At 45.6% G+C, this 23,724-nt stretch overlaps 1 protein-coding gene across 1 annotated transcript in view; it reads left to right on the forward strand.

Moving 5' to 3' along the window:
* The window catches only part of COX10 (cytochrome c oxidase assembly factor heme A:farnesyltransferase COX10), a 111,429-nt gene that overhangs the window by 65,243 nt on the left and 22,462 nt on the right, over positions 1-23,724 (forward strand). The window contains exon 5 of the mRNA XM_082441438.1: positions 8,498-8,568. Within this exon, the coding sequence (XP_082297564.1) occupies positions 8,498-8,568 (71 nt within the window). The remainder of the gene's footprint in view (positions 1-8,497; positions 8,569-23,724) is intronic.

The raw sequence follows: 23,724 nt of genomic DNA on the forward strand, positions 1-23,724 counted from the left end.
GTTTTGTGTCACTCCAGGTTTTGGTGTATTGCCGTGTCCTCACGAGGGAGGGAATCACCCAGTTGAAATACATACTGCAACCCCTGAGGGATTAAGTGTGCTTCCTTTGCTTTATAGTTCCGAATTTTACAGTTTCTTTGTTTGGAATGTCTCCGATGGCTTAATGATTTCTATAGCTCCCACCCCCGCCCCGATGGGACCAGATGTGTATCAGAGCAGCAGCTGAATCTCTGTAGATTTGCCAGTTTTATTGCTCACCTTGTGGTATAACCTTTTCTTTTTGAGTATCGTATCATTCTTCTGCCATGGATCCTAGATAAAGGTGATTTTACTTATTTCTTGCCTTTTAAAATGTTCATGTTCTATTTTTTTTTTTTAATGGTGGCATTTAAACTCTTTGTAGTATTTTAGGGAACTGTTTCAGAGGTCAGACTTGTCATATTATTGATAGTTTGTCACCATTAATGGTTTCAGTAAGCATGCCTGTTTTTTTATAGTTGCAGAGGGATCCACAAGACTTTATTAATTTGCTAGTCTTTTGTCCCCATTAGATTAGGATGAAGTAGCACTAGTTGAGGAAAGGTTCCTTTAATCTGTGAGACCCAAGTTTTAAAAAGTTGGGTTTAAAAAAAAAAATTTCTCAATCTAAATAGTCTGTTCATATTAGTCACCTTTAGTGGACTTTAATGCATTTATTTATTGTTCTTCAAAACTGGCCTTCAGAATTAACTATTTTAAAAATGATTTTTGCAAAGATGGAATTATGGTCCTTGGCAGCTGTTAGAATAGAAATCCCTTGGAGCTTACTGCGAGATTTCTGGAGGGTCCTTAGCCTCGCCCCGGACACCTCCTGCCGTGGACCGTGCTGGCTGAGATGAGGGTCCCGACCTTCATGTGCGGTAGCGGCAGAGACCACGGCCTCTCTTTTCCGCATGCTAACCTTGTGCTCAGGTCCGCTGGCGACACCGGCAGACGTGTGGGCTTGGGGGAGAACTAAGCATGTCGAGGTAGGGGTGGGAAAGATCCAGCTGCAAGACACCATGCTGGGGGGAAGAGGGGTGCTTGATGGGCTAGTTTTCATAGGAGGTGGCAGGGAACAGGGTCGCCAGCCCAGGTGGAGGGAAGGAGGAGGTGGCACCCATCGGTTGAGAGCGCACCGGATTGAACTCGCCCCCCACCCTCCCGTGAAGAGGAGCAGAGCCCGTGGGCTAGAGAGGTCGAGGGGGCTCGCCAGGGAGTGGTACGAGCCGCCTTTGAAACTGGTGACTCTGCACTTGAAGTGAATCCTCTTGTCCTGTCGGTGGTCGTTCGGGCAGAGCTCCACTGCCGAGGCACACACAGAGGAGCAGAATGTAGGGCAGACCAGTAAGTCAGCTCTGCGCTGATGATGGATGCGGCACAGCTACCGCGAAGGGTCCCTGCGGGCAGGGGAGGCTGTAGGAAGGACTGACGGCAGACTGCCTCCGAGGACCTGTCAGGAGGTTCAGACCCTTAGAGGGGAGCAGTCAGGGGCGAGAGACGATGAGGCCCCGGGACGTAAAGGGGCCGGAGCTTCTGTGAAGGGCTTTCTGTGCCACGTGAGTGCCTGGACTTTACTCCCTGGGCAGCAGGTAGCCATGGAGAGTTTTAGGCTGGGAACTAACATGACCAGGTCTATACCTGAAAAGCTGGCATTGGCTGCTGTGTGAGAAATTGACAGGGGTAATCAATACTGCAGATAGGAAGTGTTGGGAGGCTGCTGTAATCTAGGCAAAATAAAATGGTCGACTGAGTTAAAGGAGTGGCACCAAGGACGGAGGGAAACGGGTGTCCTTGAGAAATATTTAGGATCAACATTTTATCCTGTGGTTCTTTCTGGGGGAAAAAAGGGTTCTAATTGACTAAGGCTCCATTGATATTGGCTTTCTACTAGATAAGTTTAGGTATTCTTTATTAGTTAACCTAATGAAGGTCTGTCCAGATTTTATATTTGTATCATTTAGGTAAAAATTTTTATTACTTTTTTTTTTTTCCTAAGTAGAACATACATGGTCTTTATAGACAATTGTAAAATACAAAAAGAATATTCACCCCACATCTCTCTACCCAGATCTTGTAAATATTTTGCTGTGTTTTCCTTCCATCTCTTTTCAGAAAGCAGTGTTAACAAATTGAGTTCCCTCTGGCAGGAGAAAGGGTGACTTATAACACCATTTCTGAAGCTCGTCAAAACCAATGCAACTTTCTGAGTTTTCTTTTACTTACAGGATGTGGTACTTCAGGCCTCTGATAAGTGCTGGGTGACCTTTTAGGGCGAAGCCTTAAAATACAGCTTAATGAGCGATGGCCTGAGTAGCATGTTTGGAGGAGAACATTACCCCAGCACCACGTGAGCACACACACACCTTATTTCAAATACCTCGTGGGGAAAAATCAATGGGAACAGCGAGTCTCACTTAATTTGTTTATTCTTGGTATGGCAGTGGAGCACTGGTAACAACCAAAGAGCCATGGCTGACCGCGTATCTTAACTGATTTGTAAGCTGAAAGTAATGGTATGTGGAACCCTGCTGGATAAGGTGCCTCTCCTGGTGCTTTATTTATTTATTTTTGTTAACATCCCTTTTAACTTGGTCTGAGACCGATTGAGACATTATCTTGGACCTGGGAGGCTGTGAGCCATACTGGAATGACAAACACTTGTTGACAGCTTTGAGAAGATGGATGGAAAAACAAACTCCCACAGGGTTCACACGTTTGTTTTTCCTTTGAGTCTTTAGAAGAACGTTGCCCCCATTATTTAGCGTAGGGGAAGAAAAAGTTGCACCTCGTTATCAAAGTCAATATTTCCTGAGCCTGACTTGCAGACATCTCTAGAACACATCTACTTTTTGCATAGCGTATAATTAATCAAAATAGGAATAGGAAGTTCATCACTTGGGCCAAGTTATATTTCGACCTGCTTTTGGTGTCTGTGTCAGTTTAGCTCACAAAATTCAATAGTGTCGTAAGTATGTTGTTATCTGTTAGAAGGGTTAGTAAGTATACTTTATATCTGAGCAGCATCTCTCTGGAGTAATAATAATTATCTACTAATATAAAAGCATGGTATAATAGAAAAGCACAAATCTGATATTAGGAATCTAATAAATATTTACCCATTGGTGTAATCGTGACCCATATCTTAATGTGATTATGAGGAGGAAAAAGTAATCCATTTACTTTAAAAAAGTAATCCATTTACTCCTCTATTAAATAGATAGAACTATTGATCCCCCAAACTGATTATGAGACAAAGCTTAATATAAATTATTTACTATGTTTATAATGATTAATGCCTTTCAGATACTTAAACTAGGAGTAATGTAGGCAAGTTATTTTATAGGTATGACGTGAGATGAAATGATTTGGGGCCGTTAGCTTTACAGTGAGTTAGAAATAATTTCACTGCATCCGTCAGCCTAACATCTTCCCATTTTCTTCTGGTAATAGAATTTTTCTTTCCTATTGAGAAAATAACACTCACGATTCGAGGGCGATACAGTGTCACTGTGTCTCTCCACCTGCACCCTCCCCGTGGTCACAGGCTAGTCGCATCATCACCTAGCTGTGAGGATTCATGGCCATGGTGGTTCTGGACTTTTCTTCTGGAGGTATCAGGAAGTAAACGTTCCGCTAGGGTCACCAGGAGGATGAGAGTCTAGGGCTGCCCGTGCCATTTTGCCTGCTTCCTGGAAGGCGCCGGCATGCAGGGGTACTCGGAGCAGATGCGAGAGACGGAGAGAGCCAGCATCATGACAGCACATTTGGCACTGGACCCAGTACTTCTAAAAGCAGGCACAGCCCTGTAGTAAGAAAGAAAGCCCCATTTTTTCTTTGAGTTGTTTGGGTTGTGTTTCTACCATTTGCAGCCCCAAGAGCCTGGCTCATATAGCAGCTCATAGGATAGCTGGGGGGCAAGAAACTAGGAGGAGTGTCGACCGATGCAGGCTGGTGGGGTGGGGAACCGGGATTAAAGGGGAAATTTTAAATGAAAAGAATTCCAGAAGAACAATGGATTTTTATGAGGGAAAGAGGCTGAGAGAAAAATTTCTTTTGGAAATGAACATAGACAGAAAATAAGTTGTTTGCTGAAGGAAAAAGCAAGTATTATTCACTCCTGGGCAATGCACTGCTCTGATGTAATGCACTGCTCTGATGTTTGAAGTTCTTACAGCCTTTCCTGTATTGGGACGTTGGAACTAAGAGGGACGGACCCGTAAGGTGTTGGCTTCGACTGGAAAGGGCGGAGGTGGAGCCTTGGAGGTAACTTGACCCAAGGAATCAGTGTTGGGCCTCTCCTCCACTTCCCTTTATCCTGTTCCATGGCCACAGGCAACCAAAGAGAAGGGAGGACATACCTTCCTGGGATTTTGGTTTGTAAAATCCCAAGGAAAGACTCTGTTTGAATCAGATACCCACTCAGTAAACCAGTCACTGTGTCCAGGCGTGGGGTAAAGTACTGGGTGACATGGCCATTTGAGACCTAATGACCAGAGCCTTCTAAAGGAAGGGCCCGAGAGGACAGGCCTGGCTGAGCGGCTGTCCAGGTGTGTTCACCGAAGGATATCACTGGGGGTGTTATTCGAAGCAGCGAGGGTATATGAAAAGGTGGGCCGAACAGTGTGTTCTAAGGGTTGGTAAGACAACATTTGTATTTTATTTTCAACACAAGTTGTAGGAGTTTTACTTCTCTGCTTCGGACGTAGTTGGAGCCAACTGAAATGATAATAACATTATGAAAAAATTGCAAAGCACAGGGGAAAAATGTGAGTAGATTATCAAGCCAGCTATATGTTCTAAAATGTTTAAATTTCTCATCTGTATTACCTCCGCTTTACGTTTTGGGAATGTGGTTTCAATAGCTAAACCAAAGCAGTGAACCGAACTGAAAGGCATTATAGGAAACGCATGAAAAACAGCGTAAAGCAGCATAACGAGCTCGGAGGAATTGTCTAGCCCTCGCTGGAATGAACCAGAAGTCTTGGTCAGCGTGTTATTTCTACCCAGGTGTCGCTTGTCCTGATAAATTCAAGCGTTCGTGGGAGTCAGAAGCTACTGCCAAGTTTTGGCACCCTGCAGTTCAGTTGCTGTGTTCTAGACCTCAGTTCCCATCTTTGGATGGCTGACTTGCCAGAAACAGAGAAAATATAACATCATTTTTCATCCAGATGAAACCATTCATTAGAATTCCTGAACTAAGTGTGTGTGTGTGTGTGTGTGTGTGCGCGCGTGCGCACAGACTTGAGAACTGCCAAGATAGTTATTTATACAAGAGTTTCTGTGTTATATTGGATAACACCTTACCAGCGTTTAAATAACATGATCTGTAACTGGAATCCTCATTAGTCCTGTGAAATTAAATTAATAGGTCATAAAGGAAAGATTATTTCAAATACTTATAGAATGTGTTTGAATATTGGGGAAGGGAGGGAATGTGACAGACAGAACATTTTAATTATGTGTAACTTGAACACATTCAAAGAATTTTTTAACACTTATAAATTGTAAATCGTTTCAACATGTAATTCAGTCTACAAATATACTTACTTGCAGTGATGGTTTATTTAATAAATTATTTATCGAGTGCCTATTTGCGTAGTTCTCTTTAACATTAAGGATGGGAAATTCACATATCTCAGGAAGCCTGTCATTGAGATCATAAGATGGACATACTGAACAGTTAACTACTTTTAAACAGCGGCCCTGTTGAAAGTGTTAGAGAAGAGGCCTGCATCAGTTAAGGTTTGATCAGGATGTCGGAACCACTTGAGAGGTATAAGGGATTAGGCCTGGTGGGACCATGGATGTGATGCAGTCCCGTAAGCCTCTTGCCCCTGTACCTCATGCCAGGCCTGAGGAAAGCAGAGGAGAGCAGGAGTGACCCGGAATCCGCAAGGAGGAGCAGAAGTGAATGAGAACAAACTGGACCACGTGTCTGTTTCCTGCCGCTTCCAAGCCTGCACCTTTGATGATGCAGGTTGACCTGCAGGAGAGGATGCACTTGACCATGGAACAGCACACAGACTTGGCCCAGGATCACGAGACGTGGACGAGCTCGGGGGTCAGCTGCGGGCCCCGTGCCGCTCCGGGCCAGCAAGGCGAGCCAACGGATCCCAGCCGCCATGTGTGAGCCGCAGTAGAGCCTGACCTCACACCAGTTTTGCAAGTGTAAACGTGGCCGCTCCTGCATCCCCACCTTCCAGATCTCATGCGTGCTTCCATGGCTGCCCCTAAGCTACAGCTGTGGGGAGAGGGCGTTCCGGGCAGCCTGGTTCCTGGTGAGCTAAATCAACACGGCGCAGACCCATCGCAGCTCGCCCTTGTCAGCCTGGCGCTCGGATACACCCTTCAGTCGTACTTCCAGATAAGGCGATAGCAAAAAGTTGTGTGTATACCGAACATGATGAAATTCTCCCCCTCACAACCAGCAATTCACTGATCCACTCCCTGAAAGAGGACGCAAAGTCCCTTTATTCATCTCTGGGGGAATGTTCTCTCTTCCAGCTGATCCTGTGTAACTTCAATACTGAGGCATGAGAGTAAATACTATTAGCATATATTCAGTGGTAGGAGAATGGGAGACAAATAAAAAATGTGGTTTATATATACAAACATATTTATAGTAAAACAAGGAGAAAATACTCAGAACTATTACATTCCTTGTTTCTTCAACTGGTTGCAGGGTTGTAGCTGGTGTTTATAACTACCTTCTTCTGTTGGCCAGTCTGCGTGCCCTTTGTCCTTGGACGGCTGTAGTTCCTTGCCACAAGAGATGACCCAAAGCTTAGTTCTTGGAGGCTCTGGGACTGGACCTCTTATACTCTGGTGGCAGGAAGGTAACGTGGCAATCCACTTCGTGGAACAGTTTCCTGAGTAGTTTCAACATGCATCTCCTTGATGACTCACTCCATTGTGTTTACCTATGAGAAATAAAAAGCACGTGTTCACACAGCGACTTACACACAGACGTTCATCGCAGCTTTTTCGTAATAGGCAAAACCCGGTAACAACCCAAATATGCAACAAGTGAACGGATGTACAGATTGTGGTATTACCATGTCATGGAATATTAGCAGTGAAAAGGAATGACCTATTGATACACTCAGCGATAGGATGAATCTCAAAATAATTATGCCACGTGAAAAAAAATGCAGACAATGAGAGGGCATATTATTTGATTCCATTTACGTAAAAGTCTAGAAAATGCAGATAGTCTGTAGGGGCACAGAGTAGTTCCGTGTCTGCCTAAGGATGAGGTGTGGACGGGAGGGTGGGGGAGGGGCCTGCAAGGAGGCATGACCGAGCTTCTGGGAAGATGGATGCATGCGGTGTCTTCATGTGGTGGTAGTTTCGTGGGTGTGTACATATGTCAGAACTTAACCAAATCATATATTTTAAATACATGCAGTTTATTGTATATCAAGTGGACCTCAGTAAAGTTAAAAAAAAAAGCTTGAACCAAAAAATGGACAACCTGTATTTTCATTTACCAACTAGAGTGACACTGCTATCATGTGAAATCAGAAACAGACTTATCACCTTTTAAATGCTGCAATTCTTGACAAGTGACTGTTGTATTTGCAGCATTTCGATTTCACCTCAGGTGCAGCCACATTTCCAAGTGGTTCAGGCAGGTGCCATGGGGATTGAAGGAGGAGGGGATCACATCAGGTCAGAGGTTCAGGCTTCAGTTAAACCGGACCTTAGTCTTGCAGGAAGGGTCGGGTCTGTGAGGGGCTGGGAGTCTTGTGGGCGGTGCAGGCGTGGGGGAGAAGCGGCAGCTCTCGGCCTGCCTGGCAGCAGGGTCGTGCCACACTGCCCGACGTCGGTAGGTGAGAGCACCTGTTCTCATTTGCTGCTGAGGAAACTAAGGCTCCAGACACTAAATATTTCCTGCAGCCTCAGACCTAGAAGCCACCTAAGTCTCCATCCCCATGGGCACTTTGCTGTGTTCATAAGACAGTGACCCGTGTGACACCCTGATCTCAGGTGTACGGGAGAGCTGTCCCAGGCAGAGGGGCATGTGGCCCTAGTCTCGGTGTATCCCCGTCACTTGTGTATGGTTTCATCTGGCATCTTACTCCCTTCAGAGCTGGCTTTGGCTCTGGTAGCCCATTTCCCGTGGTCACCTGGTTCTTGGTTGATTCACAGGCTTTGGGATGTGTGAAAAGTTCTGAAATCGTGGACGGCACTAACGCTCTAAACCTGAAACACTGGCTTTGAGGAATGCAACTGTGTGTTTAACACGTGGTTTTCAAAGTGGGTAAAAGTAGCACTGTGCATGTTCCTGACAATTAGTGCGTATATTTTTTAAAATGTGTCTCTCCCAGAGAATTTTCCTCTAAAGAGTACCAAGAGTGTGAGTTTGTAGTATCAAAATTAAAATGAAATTTACTGTGGAAAAAAAACTGTAGAGCTAAAGCAGAAGAGAATGATGGTTTCACACCGTATTTAATGTTTTGTTTTCTTTTTGCAGTTTTTTGAGGTTCCATTTGATTCAAACATGAACAGGACAAAGAACAGACCTCTGGTTCGTGGACAGATCAGGTAAAATCATGAATGTCAGTCTCCTCCGTGTTACAGAACATTCATTTGCTTGTCCGTCCTGAATCATTTCCCAGTATTTTGCCTTGAGTTGTAAAGTGAAAAGAACACACCGCCCCCAAAGGGACATACGGGGAGGGGGACATGTAGTGCTCTCCAACTCTAACCAAAATGCAGGGCTTGCAGCTCAGAATGGATCTGAGATGGGCAGTTTTGCTGTGGGAATAACTGACGCGATGGATTTCCTTACTAGACTCGGTTTTGAGACGTGGGCTTGTTTTGCTCGTAGTGGCTAAAGGTAAAAACGTTCCATTAACACAGGTGATTTCAGACAGACCCATACAGGGTCTCAGCAGAAAGCTCTGTCTGCAGCCTTATGTTTTCAGATGAACTGAGAGCGCTGTTAGACCCCGAGCAAAGCACTGCGTCCCTTACTCTCCTCTCCACCAAATTCAACTAAGTGGAACCAAAAGGCATATAAATATTTTAATACCACTAATGGTTAATAATTAAACATTTTACTTCCTGGAGACCTCGAAACCGGCATTTAAAAATATTTTTTAAAGTCTAATAGGCAGCACAAGCTGAGAAGAATAGAAAGAGCCAGTGGTTCATACTGCACGACTGCTCTAAGTCAGAGAACCCTCTGTCCACCTGTCCCGGTGGAGCCCTCATGGAGCTTCAGGTTTATTGGCGTAACGCTTGTGGATCAAATAATCATACATATCAAGCAAAACAATAAAGGAAACAAATTCAGATACAGTCAGATGTCTGTGTAAAAATAATTTTTAGTATTTGCTGCTTTCAGCCATTCAGTTCTTAAATGAATCTAAATATTGAAAAGGGCAGTAGATCCAGATGAAAATACCTAAGAACAGAAGTCTCATATCTAACTGATATTTTATTTCCCTTTTTGAGATCTGATGCAGCTCTCTGCTGTCTTTATGTTTAGAAAATGTCAGAAGCACTTTGATTTGAGTAAAGTCGTTTTAGAGGGCACATGTAAGCCCTGTAAGCCATCTCAAAAGCTAAAAGGTGCTTCTGCCACTGCTGAAATCACAGGTGAGTTCCTACTTGTTGGGAATTTCTGTCCAGGCTTTTTTCCTCAGTGAAATCGTACTCCTTTAGGACCAAGGGAAACGGGATAAGCCCAGCAAACAGCCATTAGGCATGGAATGGTCATCAGATAGAGGCCGTCATGCTTCTAGTAGCTCGTCTTACTTGGCCCAGTGTGCTCATTGCCTCGCACCCCGGAAAGCACAGTCTCTCAGTACATCCAGGAGGGAGGAACATCACGGCCTTGGTGACTGGTGTTGGCAGTGCCCTTCCGATAAAGGAAGAGGCTACAGTACAATTATTAGTCGTGATAGACTTGTAACTTAACCTTTTGTTTGCAAGATGACCGAGGCGAAATCTCATTTATGATAATAAACCTCAATTGCTCTTCTAGAGGGCAAATTATAGGCCTGAAAAAGCTAGACTCAGACTTATTTTTCTAGCTAGGATGTATTTTATTAAACAGGTACAAGGAGCTATCATGAGTCTGGGGCAAAATCTTGCATTGAGAATCATAGTTTTAAAACTGAAGACTTTATATCTTGCCAGTTAGTGTTTACTATAATTCAGTAAATTATTTTCTTCTACACAGATGTTTTATAAATGAGTGGCCATAGGGGTATAGTAGAAAGTCTTGTAGACCACCATGAACATTTATCTCTCAGCTTTGGTGGCTCTCCCATTCATAACGGCTGTTGGGCCTTAAGTCCAAAGCCTGGCCAGTTCACTCTGAAATTCTCTTTTGGTGTTTACTGTCCCATTTGCTTTGGGCCAGTATGAATCTGTACAACCTCGCAGACTTAGTCCACAGTTTGGCAGGTGAAGTGTGATCCCTGCCACTGTGGATGGGCAGCGGTGAAGTGAATCTGGGGAAGGAATTCTTAAAGGTCTTTTGCTGATGACAGCCTGTGTCCGTAGCTTGGTTGCATCCATTTGACAGACATACTGTAGACTTTTATTTTCATTAACTTTTTCAAGTGATGGCAGTTTTTTTTGAAAATTTTTGTTTAAGTGAACTAAATTCTATTCTAGGGAGTTAAAGTAGTATAGCGATCCTGAAGGAAAGAAGCACATGCCTGGACTGGTCGTTCTGAGAGCTCTCGAGGAGCCGGGGGAGTCCCCTGAAGGAGCTCTTTGCTTGTGTGGACCGTCGGTGCAGTCTGCACGTGCCTGGCTGCCTTCTCTGCACTCCTAGGCTTCCCTCCTAGAAAAACACGACAGGGAGCGTTCAGAGCTGGCAGAGAAGATAGTGCCTTCTTGCTTACTTATTTTATTCTTTATTCCAGAAGGGATTAGAGGTTTCATAAGACTATTAGTAAAGTAGAGAAATATGTAAAGAAAGTCGGGGTTACAGAAAATAGAATGGGGATAAATGGTAAGATCACAAGAAAAGCTTATCAAATTCTCATAATTAATAAGGTTGAACTGTAAATGTCATTCTACATTTCCTGGTGAAACCACACTTACATCATAATGAAAAGCATTACATGTGTTATTTATATTTAATTCTCACTATAGCACCGTGAGGTAGATGCTTTTAAATTCCTCCCAGTACTCACGTGAGAAAACTGGGGATCCAAGTACGATGAATAAATTTGGCCTCGTCCACTTGACTCCACACCCTGAGTTCCTAACAGCTGCACATAACTCTCTGTAAAAGTCTCTCTGTCCATGAGAAGAAAACACCACTCCAGGGAGACCAAACTTCTGCCTCTTAGTTCTTAAAAAGTAAGAAAGAAGGGGCACTTGGATGATATTAGAGGAGCGTCCTCAGTGACTTCTGTAGAGGCGGCAAATCATGGATTTCGAAGGCGTCGCTGGGTACAAGCCAGAGACAGGACACTGAGCACCAGCTCCCAGTGGGACCCACGGCGAGTGCGTGTGTGGCCTCGACACGAGTGGGGAGGGGGATCGACTCACTGGCCCTTCAGCCTGACCCAGGGTTGAACCGACATGGTGGAAAGAAAGAGGAGAGCAGCTGCCTGCGCGAGTGCGTCCCAGGTGAGGGCCATGACCAGAGATGCTCGGGGACGGCACTCTGCCACGAGTGGGACCGGCATGTGGGCTGAAGTCGAGGGGCCCTTCCTCCCGGCTTACCCAGGACGGGCCTGCTTTATACCCGTTGTCCCAGCAGAACTGTGGGAGGTGTCCCCTCTCCCTGTCAACAGTGTCCAGTTTGAGTGGTGACCAAATGCCACCTACATGAAGGGAGTGACGGCGGCAATTGTGATGTTCACAGAATTCCCTTACTTTTAAGGGTGTTTCATACAAATGCCAATTGTTTATTTTGCCTCGAAGAGAAGAAAGAGCGTAAATGGAAGGCGCGATGTACCTAAGTCAGTTTGCGGGTAGACACTGTCATACTGACCCCTTTAAATAGCTCTTTATTCAGTGACTCTCAATATCTTTATGTCTTCTAAATTGGAAAAGATAAATAAGGTCAGCTGACTTGTTTGGACATTCCTGGCCAGACTGTCGTGGCTCTGGTCATCGTTGTGCGGGGGGGACCTGGGCTTAGAGCTCCCTTTCATTCTCAGGGAACACACTGGAGAACTCACCTGCCACACAGCAGAACTCACCTTGCCGGTGAGCAAACCCACTGAGGAGGTTGAATCTGCAGACTCAAAGTCAAGTAGTGAAGGTAAATGTCAGAGGAGTTGACCTTCTTATCAAGCAAGTCATATAATCCCATCATATTAGGAAATAATGAAAACATCTGTGTGAGACTTTTGAAAATTGTAAAGCACTATAGAATTTAAAGACTCATTCAGTTTTTCAGAAAAAAGTCAGATTTGGTATAATCCAATTTTAACTTGATGATCGGAAAAAGTGAATTAGCAATTTTTAAAAACTGTACGTAATAGAAAACATCTCAGTCTTCAGATCTTCTTCGTGTGGTCACTGCAGTCTAGGAAAAACGTTCTCTCACTCACTGAGCCTGGGCAAGTCAGTGAATGGCTCTTCCCACACCACCAGTTCCTCACGTGCAGGGTGAGATCGTATCTCCTACCTTGTTCATCTCGTAGCATTGTTGGGGGGACAACGTAAGATCGATAAAACCATGTAAACTGAAGTGCATTGTTGGGGAGCGGGTTTGACACTCCAGAGGAGCGTAGAGTTGTTTGCAGAACTTTCATCTTTTTCCAAATCTGCTTTGAAATACAAATATTTTCATACTTATCAGGCAATAACATAAAAAAGAGATTCAGATTCGTTTCAAGGGATGGGGAAAAGGAAGCAAAACACTTGGCAGATAAGGGAACTCAGAAAATGAAAGTGCATGTTTCCATTTTCATGGTTAAGTTGGTCCAGCCAGTGGCAGGTTAGTGAATGCTTCGCTCATCCTGTCATTATCAGGACGCGTTTACGGAGGATGTCGTCCCTTAGGGGATGTGCTGGTTGCTAGAGTGACGAAGAGGCAAATGACATGGGCTCCATTTGCGGAATCCCGTTGGAGAGAGGGGGGCACACAAGCATGAGGACCCTAAGTGCTGTCCAAGGTACAGCTCACTCAACAAATGTAATTTTAGAATACACCTGCCAGCCAGACCGGCCCCACGCCAGACACTGGAGGGGTAGTGGTAGAACGTGTGCTGGGGGGTGCCAGGGGAGGTGGGAGCACAGAGAACCTGACCCAGACCGAGGAGGGCAGGGTGACCATCAGGGAGTTGGGGTCTTGAACCTGAGGACGGAAGGGTGAGTAGGCACGGGGACTCCGGCTCTCCTTTCTGCTCCTGCCTCCCCTGTGTGCTCCCTGTCACTGGTCCTCTTCCCATCTCACTCCTCCCCTGAGGTGCTGCCCTCCACACTGCTGTGCCCACAGGCCAGACTCCTCTTCCGAGCCTGGACCCTTTGAAATTCTCTTCTGGGCGCCCTGAGGCATCTCACATTCCGTAAGCTCATCATGTTCTCTCCCAAATCTGTCTTTTTCCTTCTGTGCTTGTTCATTTACGTTCTCAAGTCAGGCACCTGGAACTCATTCTAGACTTTCTCTTTCTCTTATCCCCTTCATCTGACTAGTCAACACATCGTGTCTTTGCGCCACCTGGGCCGCCCTGGCGCCTGCCCTTTGACCGCCCTCCGTTTTGTGCAGGCGGTTACAGCAGTGTCCCAGCCGCCTTCTCTGCCTTCTCGCTCACCCCCTCTCCATCCACCTTCCACTCAGCTGGCAGATAAGCATCACACTGGTGTCTGGCTTAAAACTTTTTGGGGTCTTCCAAACATATTTGGGGGAAAAATGTGTTTTAAATTCTTTACAATGTCACACAAGGCCTTTCAGAGCCTAATCCTTCCTAGTCCTTCCGGCCTCATCCCTCTGTTCTCCTTTTTCTTCACGCTTTCATGTTGTATTGTCACTAAGTGGAACTGCTGCATTTTCCACCAAAGTGCCCTGCTTTCTCTGCCCCCTGCCAGCTGTGCTAGCCTTGCCCTTCCATGCCCGGTCGGTCACTAAGTGGAATTGCTGCGTTTTCCACCAAAGTGCCCTGCTCTCTCTGCCCCCTGCCAGCTGTGCTAGCCTTGCCCTTCCATGCCCGGGTAGGTCTTCAGCCAAGTGGGGCTGCCCCGGACGGATCGCTCTGTCCACACTCCAGTAAGGGGGTGCTGGGGTTTGGTCTTCGTGGCTTTCTTGTTCTTGGTGCTTGTGTCTGCCACTGCACCACTCAGCACACGACACACCTGTCCTTGGGCGTCTCCCACTACCATGTTGTGAGCTCTTCCAAGACAAAGACTGAGTCTTCCATCTGTTTATGTCCAGTGCATAGGATTATGTATGTAACACGAATATCCTGAGGGCCTCATATGCACCAGGCATGATTTTTAATGCTGCGACACAGCAGACAACAGAACAGACAAAAACCCCGAACGTCATGGAGCATTCTTGCTCGCCGTCACACGTGGCAGTGGCAGATCTCCTGGTGCTGAATGAGGGATGGGTAGGTGGGTGGACGGACAGATAGACATTAGAGAAGTGGAAATGACCTCCAGGCGTGGGAAGAACAGACACTGAGGAGTGAATGACATGTGACATCAGGTGACAAGAAGGATGGGAGTGGAGAATTAATGAGGAGAGAAAGTGAGGCCGAAGGTTAGAGGGAGCTTGTGGACCTTGGAGGACAACTTGACTTTGGTAGGTGGAGAAGCAAGCCAGGACCTGCCAGGCAGGGTGGGCGTGGCGAGCAGAGGAGCAGAGCAGGAGTGCAAATACGTGTTTCAGGATGGAAACAGATGAGCGGGCTGGACTTGGTGTGAAGGGCTCCTGGAGAATAGTGAGGAAGGAAAGCTGGGAAGCAGGGTGAGGCAAATGTGCCTGCCAGCTGAGCTGCGAGGGCCTCCTGGAGGAAGTGGAGTGCTGTCCGCGTTTTCCTGGAGCTCCTGACTTGCTGGTCCGCAAGGCAGGAAGAGACAGAGGTCATCCCTATTAGGAAGGAAGAAATGAAACAGACAAATACGACTGTTTACGTGGAAAATTCCAAGGAATTGAAAAAGCTGGGAGAACTAGTAAGTGAATTTAGCAAGTGCAGGAGATACAAGGTCAGTAGGCAAAAACCAACTCTAGGAGTTGCATTTCTGGGGTGACAGCTTGAGCTGCCCCGCAGACCCACCCCCAGTGAGACCAGGCCAGGCAAAGAAGTGTGAGATCGTAGCACCCCTTCCCTGAGCTGTAACCCGTCTGCTCTCGACCTCTCACTTTTCTTGAACTCTGCAGCCCTCTGTGCCGGTACCACAGATTCATTATAAGGTAGAGAAGCAAAGCAGGCATTAGGACACAACCCCCAGGGAAGCTGTGGCCTCACAGCCTCACGACCACAGCAGAAATCCATGCCTATTCAGTCGACGTTAAGACAGAAGGGCACACGCCCTACAGGGAAGCAGAAGCCTGTAGAATTCTCCACCTCCCCTCTGCTGAGAGTCGTCTCAAAGGCAGATGCTCTGAGCACACAGCCACCTAAATATAGACTTTTCTTTTCTTTTCTCTTTTAATTTAACTCAGCGCTTCTCAAACCTTAGTGGACTTAGTCATTATTTTCCAGATTTGTACATATATAAGCTTGCATGTACTTTATGGTTGACTCCGGTGGGTCATGAAGGATGATTTTGAGTAGAATATATTTCCACCTTAGGGCTGACCGACATAGGCTGAATGAACTGTAGCTCAATTGTGTCTCAAGGAAGGGAAACGCACCCAGTCCTCCCAAGGTGTCGCTCGCCAGGCTTCATGCTGCTGCCTTTTTTTTTTTTTTAATTAATTAATTTATTTTTTGGCTGTGTTGGGTCTTCGTTTCTGTGCGAGGGCTTTCTCTAGTTGTGGCAAGCAGGGGCCACTTTTCATCGCGGTGCGCGGGCCTCTCACTATCGCAGCCTCTCGTTGCGGAGCACAGACTCCAGACGCGCAGGCTCAGTAGTTGTGGCTCACGGGCCCAGTTGCTCTGCGGCATGTGGGATCTTCCCAGACCAGGGCTCGAACCCGTGTCCCCTGCATTGGCAGGCGGATTCTCAACCACTGCACCACCAGGGAAGCCCCTGTTGCCTTTCTTTTTGCTGAGCTGCTGTTTGTCTCTGTTGCTTCAGATATTGGAGGAGGTGACACTGAATACATATTTAATAAACAAGGCAGGGCTTCCCTGGTGGTGCAGTGTAAGAATCCGCCTGCCAATGCAGGGGACACGGGTTCGAGCCCTGGTCCGGGAAAACCTCACATGCCGAAGAGCAACTAAGCCCGTGCGCCACAACTACTGAGCCCACGTGCCACAACCACTGAAGCCCGCGTGCTTAGAGCCCGTGCTCCGCAGCAAGAGAAGCCACTGCAATGAGAAGCCCGTGCACCGCAATGAAGAGTAGCCCCCACTCGCCGCAACTAAAGAAAAGTCCACGCGCAGCAACAAAGACCCAACGCAGCCAAAAATAAATATTAAAAAAAATGAATTAAAAAAATAAAATAAAATAAACAAGGCATAGTAAGATAATTGGCTATTTTTGAAATAGTCAATTACAGTAAAAACACACCCCTTACATCTTAGGCCATAGAAATTTTCTCTAATTTTTTTGAGGATCAAAGGAAAAAATCTTTACAGCTAAAATGCCATTTGATGACCATAAAAATTATGAAATCGCATTATTATTTGCTTCATTTTCTCAAGGAGGATACAGAGGACAGCACTTTTAATTATCTGTTGGTTACATACATAAAATACCAATTCTGTGTGTCTAAAATTTTTACAGTTGAAAAAAAGAAGTGTCAACCATTTGGGACTGCTTCTTATGTCTTTCTCACTAGGGGAAAGAAAAGGCATTTTTATATTTAGATGGCATGTTTGAATTCATCTTAACTCTTTCAGGGACCCAGTTATGAGTTACTCCGGTGGTCTCGTCTAGCGGGCGCTGTGGCTCACAGTAATTGCAGGTGGTTGCTAGAGACATCCTTTGCAGCTTCTGTTTCCTGTGGAAACACTTGACCCCATGGCTTTCTGCTTTCTACTCTGGCTCCGGGGCCTTTATGGTGGAATTATTTATCAGAGTCTTTAATGGCTCGGGGGCCATTTGGTGAACTTGAGTACGTTGTCCCCACGTCACTTAGGTGCATCCCTTACACACACCGCTGGTCGCGGAGTCTCGGTGCATTTGGTAAAGAGCTCAGCGTCTGCGTCTGAGGTCTGGAGAGGGGCTGCAGGGGTCAGACGGCGCTGTCTTACCTCCAGGACCGGCTCCTCCCTGCAGACTTGATCTCTGTTAACTGGGGGCCACACCCCTGCATCTGTGCCCCTGAGGCTGAGTGTCGGCACAGCCGCGGCACCGCCCAGGGGACCACGGCTCTGGGAGCCTGGATGACTTGGGGTTGAGCGAGGCAAAATCAAGAAGGAATTTGACACCTCTGGGCCCCCCGTTTTTCTGCTGTTTTGTATTCTCACAAGTAACTTCCTTCCTTCCTGCTGCTTACATGTCACACGCGTATCCAGTGTCCTTGAACGCCCTCCGTGTGATGAAGCTCTGTATTTACTTGCAACCTTGGTCCTAATTGGATAAAACGGATTTCTTAGCTTTTGGGTGGCCGAGGGGAGGGCAGATGATGATTGGTTCAAAGTGAATGTCCTCGGTAGTTCCTCCTGAGACAGCCCTCGTTTCTTCCGGGGAGGATGAGACCAGGTGCTTGTCCACAGGTTTTCGCTGTCAGCATCTAACCGTACTTTTGGCGGCTGGGGCCCCGTTTCTGCCTTCTGGTCCCCAAGCCCCAGCCCTAGAGGACAGCTTGCAGAGCACAGGTGCCTGGCTTAGAGGCTCCCGGGGCCTCCCAGGCCCGCCACCCCGTCGGCTCCTTTCCTTCTGACTTAATATTTGGACAAGTGGTCCTTCTGTCGTAGAGAAGAGTGTTAAGTCAGCCCCTCCGTCTGGTTTTTCTTCTTCTCTTTTTACAGCCAGACTTCCGGAAAGCATGGCACCCCTCACCCCTCCCACCCCCGTGTCGGGGCCGCTGCCCTCTGCGCTTCCACCTCATTCCTCTCTGCCCGTTGGGTCTTCAGGTCCCAATTCCACTTAAACTGACTCATCATAGACATGGAACCCTCAGCCTTGGCCCCCAGGTCTTCCGGCCGAGTCCTCTGTCCCAGTTCCCAGGCCCAGTGTGAGAAGACTTGCCGGCCCGAGTTCCGGTCCAGTGCCCTGGGCCAAGGGCAAGGCTGGTGGGGGCAGTTAAGCGGGGCGGGGGCGGGGATACAGGGCACAGAGAGCACCCAAGGCCACTCCTCCGGGGCAGCTTTCCAACAGCTTGAGCCACCCTCGGCCCTCATTCTACTTGGTCACCTTCTAACTGGGGCCCACCTCCGCCTCCCCCAGAGCACCCACTTGACGTCAGATCCCTTCTGTGACCTGTAGTCAGAGCCTCCGGAAGACCTTCTGGGTTAGACGTTCACCGTTTGCCTCAATGCACAGACCTGCGTGTCCTCTCACCTGTATCTGGCTGCTCTTCTGTAGGAGGGTTTCCTGGTTCTGTCAGAGTTGGAGTTCTCTGTTTTCTGTTCACTCTCCTGTGTGTTTTCAAAGAAGACAGAGGGATACATCTTTCTCTGAGTTGAAGTCCTTCAGACTTAAATTTCTAATATAGCTTATATATTTTTTTTAGCTAATAACCTTTTTTCCTGGTCTACCCTAATTAAAATTAATCTTTTTTAAGACTGTCAAGGCCAAATGTATCTTCTCTATATTTTAGAGTTACATAATTCCCTTGTCTAATTCATCAAAAATTTATTGATTACCTAGAATGGAACCAGCACTGTCAGTTTTATTGTTATCATGCTCAAAAGGCTTATAATCTGGGTGGAAAAATTAGCCAAATGCATAAAATGCTTAGCAGACAAGACGGGGCAGCCTATAAACATGTGTTGACGGAAATAAATGAATTGGTACAAACAAGAAGGTCTCCGGGAGGTCAGAAAGGGAAGATTCGGATAAGGACCAGCTGGGCAGTGAAAGCTTCCTGAAGAAGTCAGGCGTGGGCTGGGCCTTCTTTGTTATTCTGATTCCGTCTCCCTTGAATTATCCATTTTCCAGCTCGGTCATGTTGACAGGGAAAGACTACATGTCAGCGTTAGTTTCCCCAACTGAATGGCTCCGACGAGCGTGGTCCATAACTTGTAAGCGTGAGGTGTGTGGGCTGTGAGCCGGAGAGACACAGCGACAAGAGCAGAGTGGAAGGTTACTCAGCGCGGATGAATCAAAGCACTTGGAATTGGGGGCCGCCCATACCTGGTTTTGAAATGAATGATGAAGATTGAGTTTTCGGAGTGAAATGAATGGATTGTTTAGTTGGCATTATTAACTTAAAGAACGGGGTTTAGCTGAAGTATTATAGGGATTTACAGGAGACATTTTTCACATTTACTGAAGGTTTTACCAGTAAGCACTTAAGCAAATGTAAACATCTTGCAGGCTGCAGGGGACCTGGGAGTGTTATTCATTCCCCCCGTCACGCTGGTCTAGTAGACACGTAGCCGGCCCGGGTGAAGCTCTGCAGAACTTCTGGGTAGTTACGATTAGTCTCTCGTTGTGTATATAATGAGAATGTAATAAGAACATAAACATTTTATAGGTGTAGAAATTTCTTTTTTTTAGTGTTAACCAGTCATTTGGAGTGGCAGGAAGAACAGATTTGGTCTCAATAATAGTGGTACTAACGGACAGAACTTTATCCTTAAAATAAAATCATTCAACATATGAACCATGCTAGGAAGAACCAGCAAAAGGCCTGTGTGCACGTCGTTGTGACAAGTCATCACAGTGGCTGTATGAGAGGAACACGGGAGTTTTCTGATAGTTCACATGCTTTTCTCTCATTGTCATAAGAAAAAAGAAAGAAAGCATTTATGAAAGCATCGTGAGTTGTGAGCATTTGTTGACAGCAGTCCTGGGGATGGGGGAATCCTTCAGCCCCCAGGCCCCTTTTTATAACCAGACAATACTTAGATATTCTAAGAAACATGAATATACAGAGTAACTATCGTATCGTAGCGACATAGCCAGTACCTTGCAGTCACGTGGGAAATAAGTCATAGGAGCAAACACTCCTTCTACTAATAACCTGGAGTCATCTGGTCTAATGTCCTATCACTTTATTTCCTCCCTTTTCAAATAAGATGATGATGTGAAAAGATTCGACACCATCAAATGCTACTCCCATTGACTGCTGTTACGGGAGCAGTAGTCTTATGATCGTGTTCTCTCTTTTGCCTGGTTTGTAAAGGTTTGTTTCAGCCAACATTTTGGGCCCCAGCCTTAGGTACAGGGCATGTAAAGATGAATGGTACAGAGTCGCACTGAAAAAGTGTACGTCGGGGATGGGTAGACAAGGCAGCAGAGGAGGTCAGCGTGAGACCAAGAAGTGCTGTGACAGCAGAGGGCACGTGGACCACCCGTGGGGGGCGGACAGGGAGGAGAGAGGGGTGAGGGAAGATGTCCTTGGAGGACGTGTTTTGATGTCAAGGCTGAACTTGGGGGATGAGTAAGAAACGGCCACACCAAAGATAAGAGAAGTGTCGCCAGGGGCAGGGTGTGGGGTCATCCTGGGGCAGAGGAGCTGCATGCACTCGACAGCAGAGACCTTCCACCTAGACCACAGACTGCAAAACAGCAGCCCCCAGACCAGATGCCGAGGAGGCACTTTTTTGTTTGGTACACTGCTTTTCTGCAGTTGCCAATGTTTAAAAATAGAAAATTTGAACATAAAACCACAGATTTCTAGGCTTCTCTGGCTCGCTCCCACGTGGAATCTGCCCGAGCAACCTGACGAGCAGTTCCCACGGTCCTAACGCCTCCTGTGTTTTCTTAAGTCCGCCCACTTTACGCCTTCACATTGCCAGCCTGGTCCCTACGGATGTCCGTGTTTGCAAACGCTGTCCTGGACCAAAGGCTCCGGTGCCAGGCGGTGCAGGAGATGCAGTCTCCCACATCTGCACCCTCATGTCCAAGTAGCTGCAGTGCATGCAGCTCCCAGCAGTCTCCAGCGCTGTAGGGGTGGATACTTTATTTCCTAGCTTCATTTTTTATACATTGTGTTTTATTAAAGCTTCTCAAAGACTCCTAACAATTCACTGACCCTAAGTTTATGTAGGTGAACAAAGCTGCTTTTTTTTTTATAGATTCCTATAAATTAAAAAGGGAGGGGGGTCAGAGAATTAAACCATCTGGGTCAACCAGGAAAAAGGAAAAGTATGTGTCTCCCACCTAGGCAAGCCTAGGTGTTCCTCCTGGGGGCCTGGGGGTAATGGAGGAATTCCGTAGGTGGTCCCGCCCTCAAGGATGTGAGAAAACACTGAGATTGGACCACTGCACTAGGAACTTGGTTTTCATGGAGGAGATCGAACAATAGGAATCTTCTCTTTGAAAATTCCAGAGTCTTCGTACAAATAACATATTCTTAATTTGAGCTGAATCGATGTAGCGTCATTCAAGAGGTAACCATTCGCTTCCTGAGTTAGAAGGCTGAATCTGAGAGGTCAACAGCGGGCCAGTGTTCCTTTGAGTGCTTTTTTTTTTTTTTTTTCCCTAACCTATCTTTCTTATCTTCCCCCTAGATTAATAAGATTCTTCAGTCAGTTTTCAAAAACTCATTCAGCTCAGACCTGCTTTGCTGTCCTCCTTAAAGTTTTACTTAATGTGGTACCACAGTCCCCATATTTTAAATATAATCATGCCAGAAATACATACTTATTCTTGCATTTCTCTTAAACATGTTGTAAAATTTAATTTTTTCTAGAAGCAGGTTACCATCATTTTATATATAACTGATAGTCTTTCAAAAATTGCTGTAACTAATTTCCTTTTAAAATATGTTTTGTGTCCTCATTGTCTTCACATATTCCTTAAATTCTAAATTTACATCAGTGCCCTGCTACCTCCCAGTATCTATAACTTGAGACTTGTTCAGAAATAGAAAATTCCTAAATAAGATTCTGGGGGGATATTTTCAAAACAGTTATTTGTTAAGACTCTTCCCAAAAACTCAGGTCAAAGCCCAAATGTGGGATTTATGTAGGAAATTAAAGTTAAATTGGCTTGGTTTGATTAAGGTTTTGAGTTTTCTTTTGTATTTGAAGAAAGGGAATTTCGTTTTACAATTTAAAAATCATTTATTCCGGAAAAATAACCAAGAAGTATGAGATTAATTTTTGTCTAAACCAATTACCTGCAGAGCTGCTTAAAATATAAAGCCTTCTTGATTTAATATAACATTTCATAGACCTCTCTGACACATTACTTAAACAGAAAGGCCACATTTCTCCAGTAAATTATTTAAAAGTCAGGTAATTTAAATTACATTTAAGTGTAATAAGTAGGTATCATATTAAAGCTTGTATTTTCTCATTTGTTCCTAATTTCTATAGATTCCACTTTGATAGAGCTACTAAGGATTGGTCTTTAGCAAACAAAGAAATACTAGATTTTATGGGAGGAATAAATAATTCATAGAAATGTGTTGACAAATTCCCCTCCCACTCGTATCTCTTAGTTTCTTTTCCACGGTAGCCTTGGCCAGGAGAGGCACGAGCAGAAAGACCTCAGGCTGATGCTCAGCAGAAAGATTTCTCAATTGAAAATGTAACTCAGTTTTGGATGTGAGTTTGGAAATAAATCATCATTCCACCCTCAGCACGAGCCGTGAACCTATTTGCATGAGTGAGTGAACGGATACAAAAGAATTTTTTTTAGCTCAAGAAAACTGCTAGATCTTTTTCTGCCACCATTCCCCGCCCCCATCAAGTTGTGCTGTTTTCCTTATTCACACATTTTTTTTTTCTGTTTTATTGACAATTAGGAATGTTTTGCAGCATCGTCACACCCCGTTCTCACACCCCATTCCCCTGCTTTTCTGATCTTTCCTTTATAAATTCACTCCAGCGACATCCACTCACAGAGATATTAACTCCCCGGTTCTTAATAAAAGCCATCACAGCTACTGTGGTAGATGTGTAAGCGCACATTAAAACAAAAAATGTTCGGGGGCTTCCCTGGTGGGGCAGTGGTTAAGAATCTGCCTGCCAATGCAGGGGACACGGGTTCGAGCCCTGGTCCGGGAAGATCCCACATGCCACGGAACAACTAAGCCCGTGAGCCACAACTCCTGAAGCCTGCGCACCTAGAGTCCGTGCTCTGCAACAAGAGAAGCCACCACAGTGAGAAGCCTGCACACCACAACAAAGAGTAGCCCGAAGAGTAGCCCCCGCTCACTGCAACTAGAGAAAGCCCACGCACAGCAACGAAGACCCACTGCAGCCAAAAATAAATAAATAAATAAATTTAAAAAAATGCTTTGCAGATGATCAACCTAGTTTCTCCTGGTTCTGGTTTATTTTTTTGTAATTTGCTGTAATAAAATTAAATTCTTAATTTAAAGTTATAATTGGAGATAGAAATATTCTGCCATTTTAATTGTTATTAGAAACATGCTTCACAGCCATCATACATTTATAATTTATGATTAAGAACTGACATTCTTGAGTATATATACATGAGTTTTCATATTCTAGTATATATCCGTTACGTCTTTATAATTTTGAAAAAATAAATCAGGGGAAACAATTTATTGCAAGTTTATCAGCCTCTACCTCCAGCTCT

This window comes from Balaenoptera physalus (assembly GCF_965194825.1).
Source record: "Balaenoptera physalus genome assembly, chromosome: 20".
In the NCBI taxonomy this organism is placed as follows: Eukaryota; Metazoa; Chordata; class Mammalia; order Artiodactyla; family Balaenopteridae; genus Balaenoptera; species Balaenoptera physalus.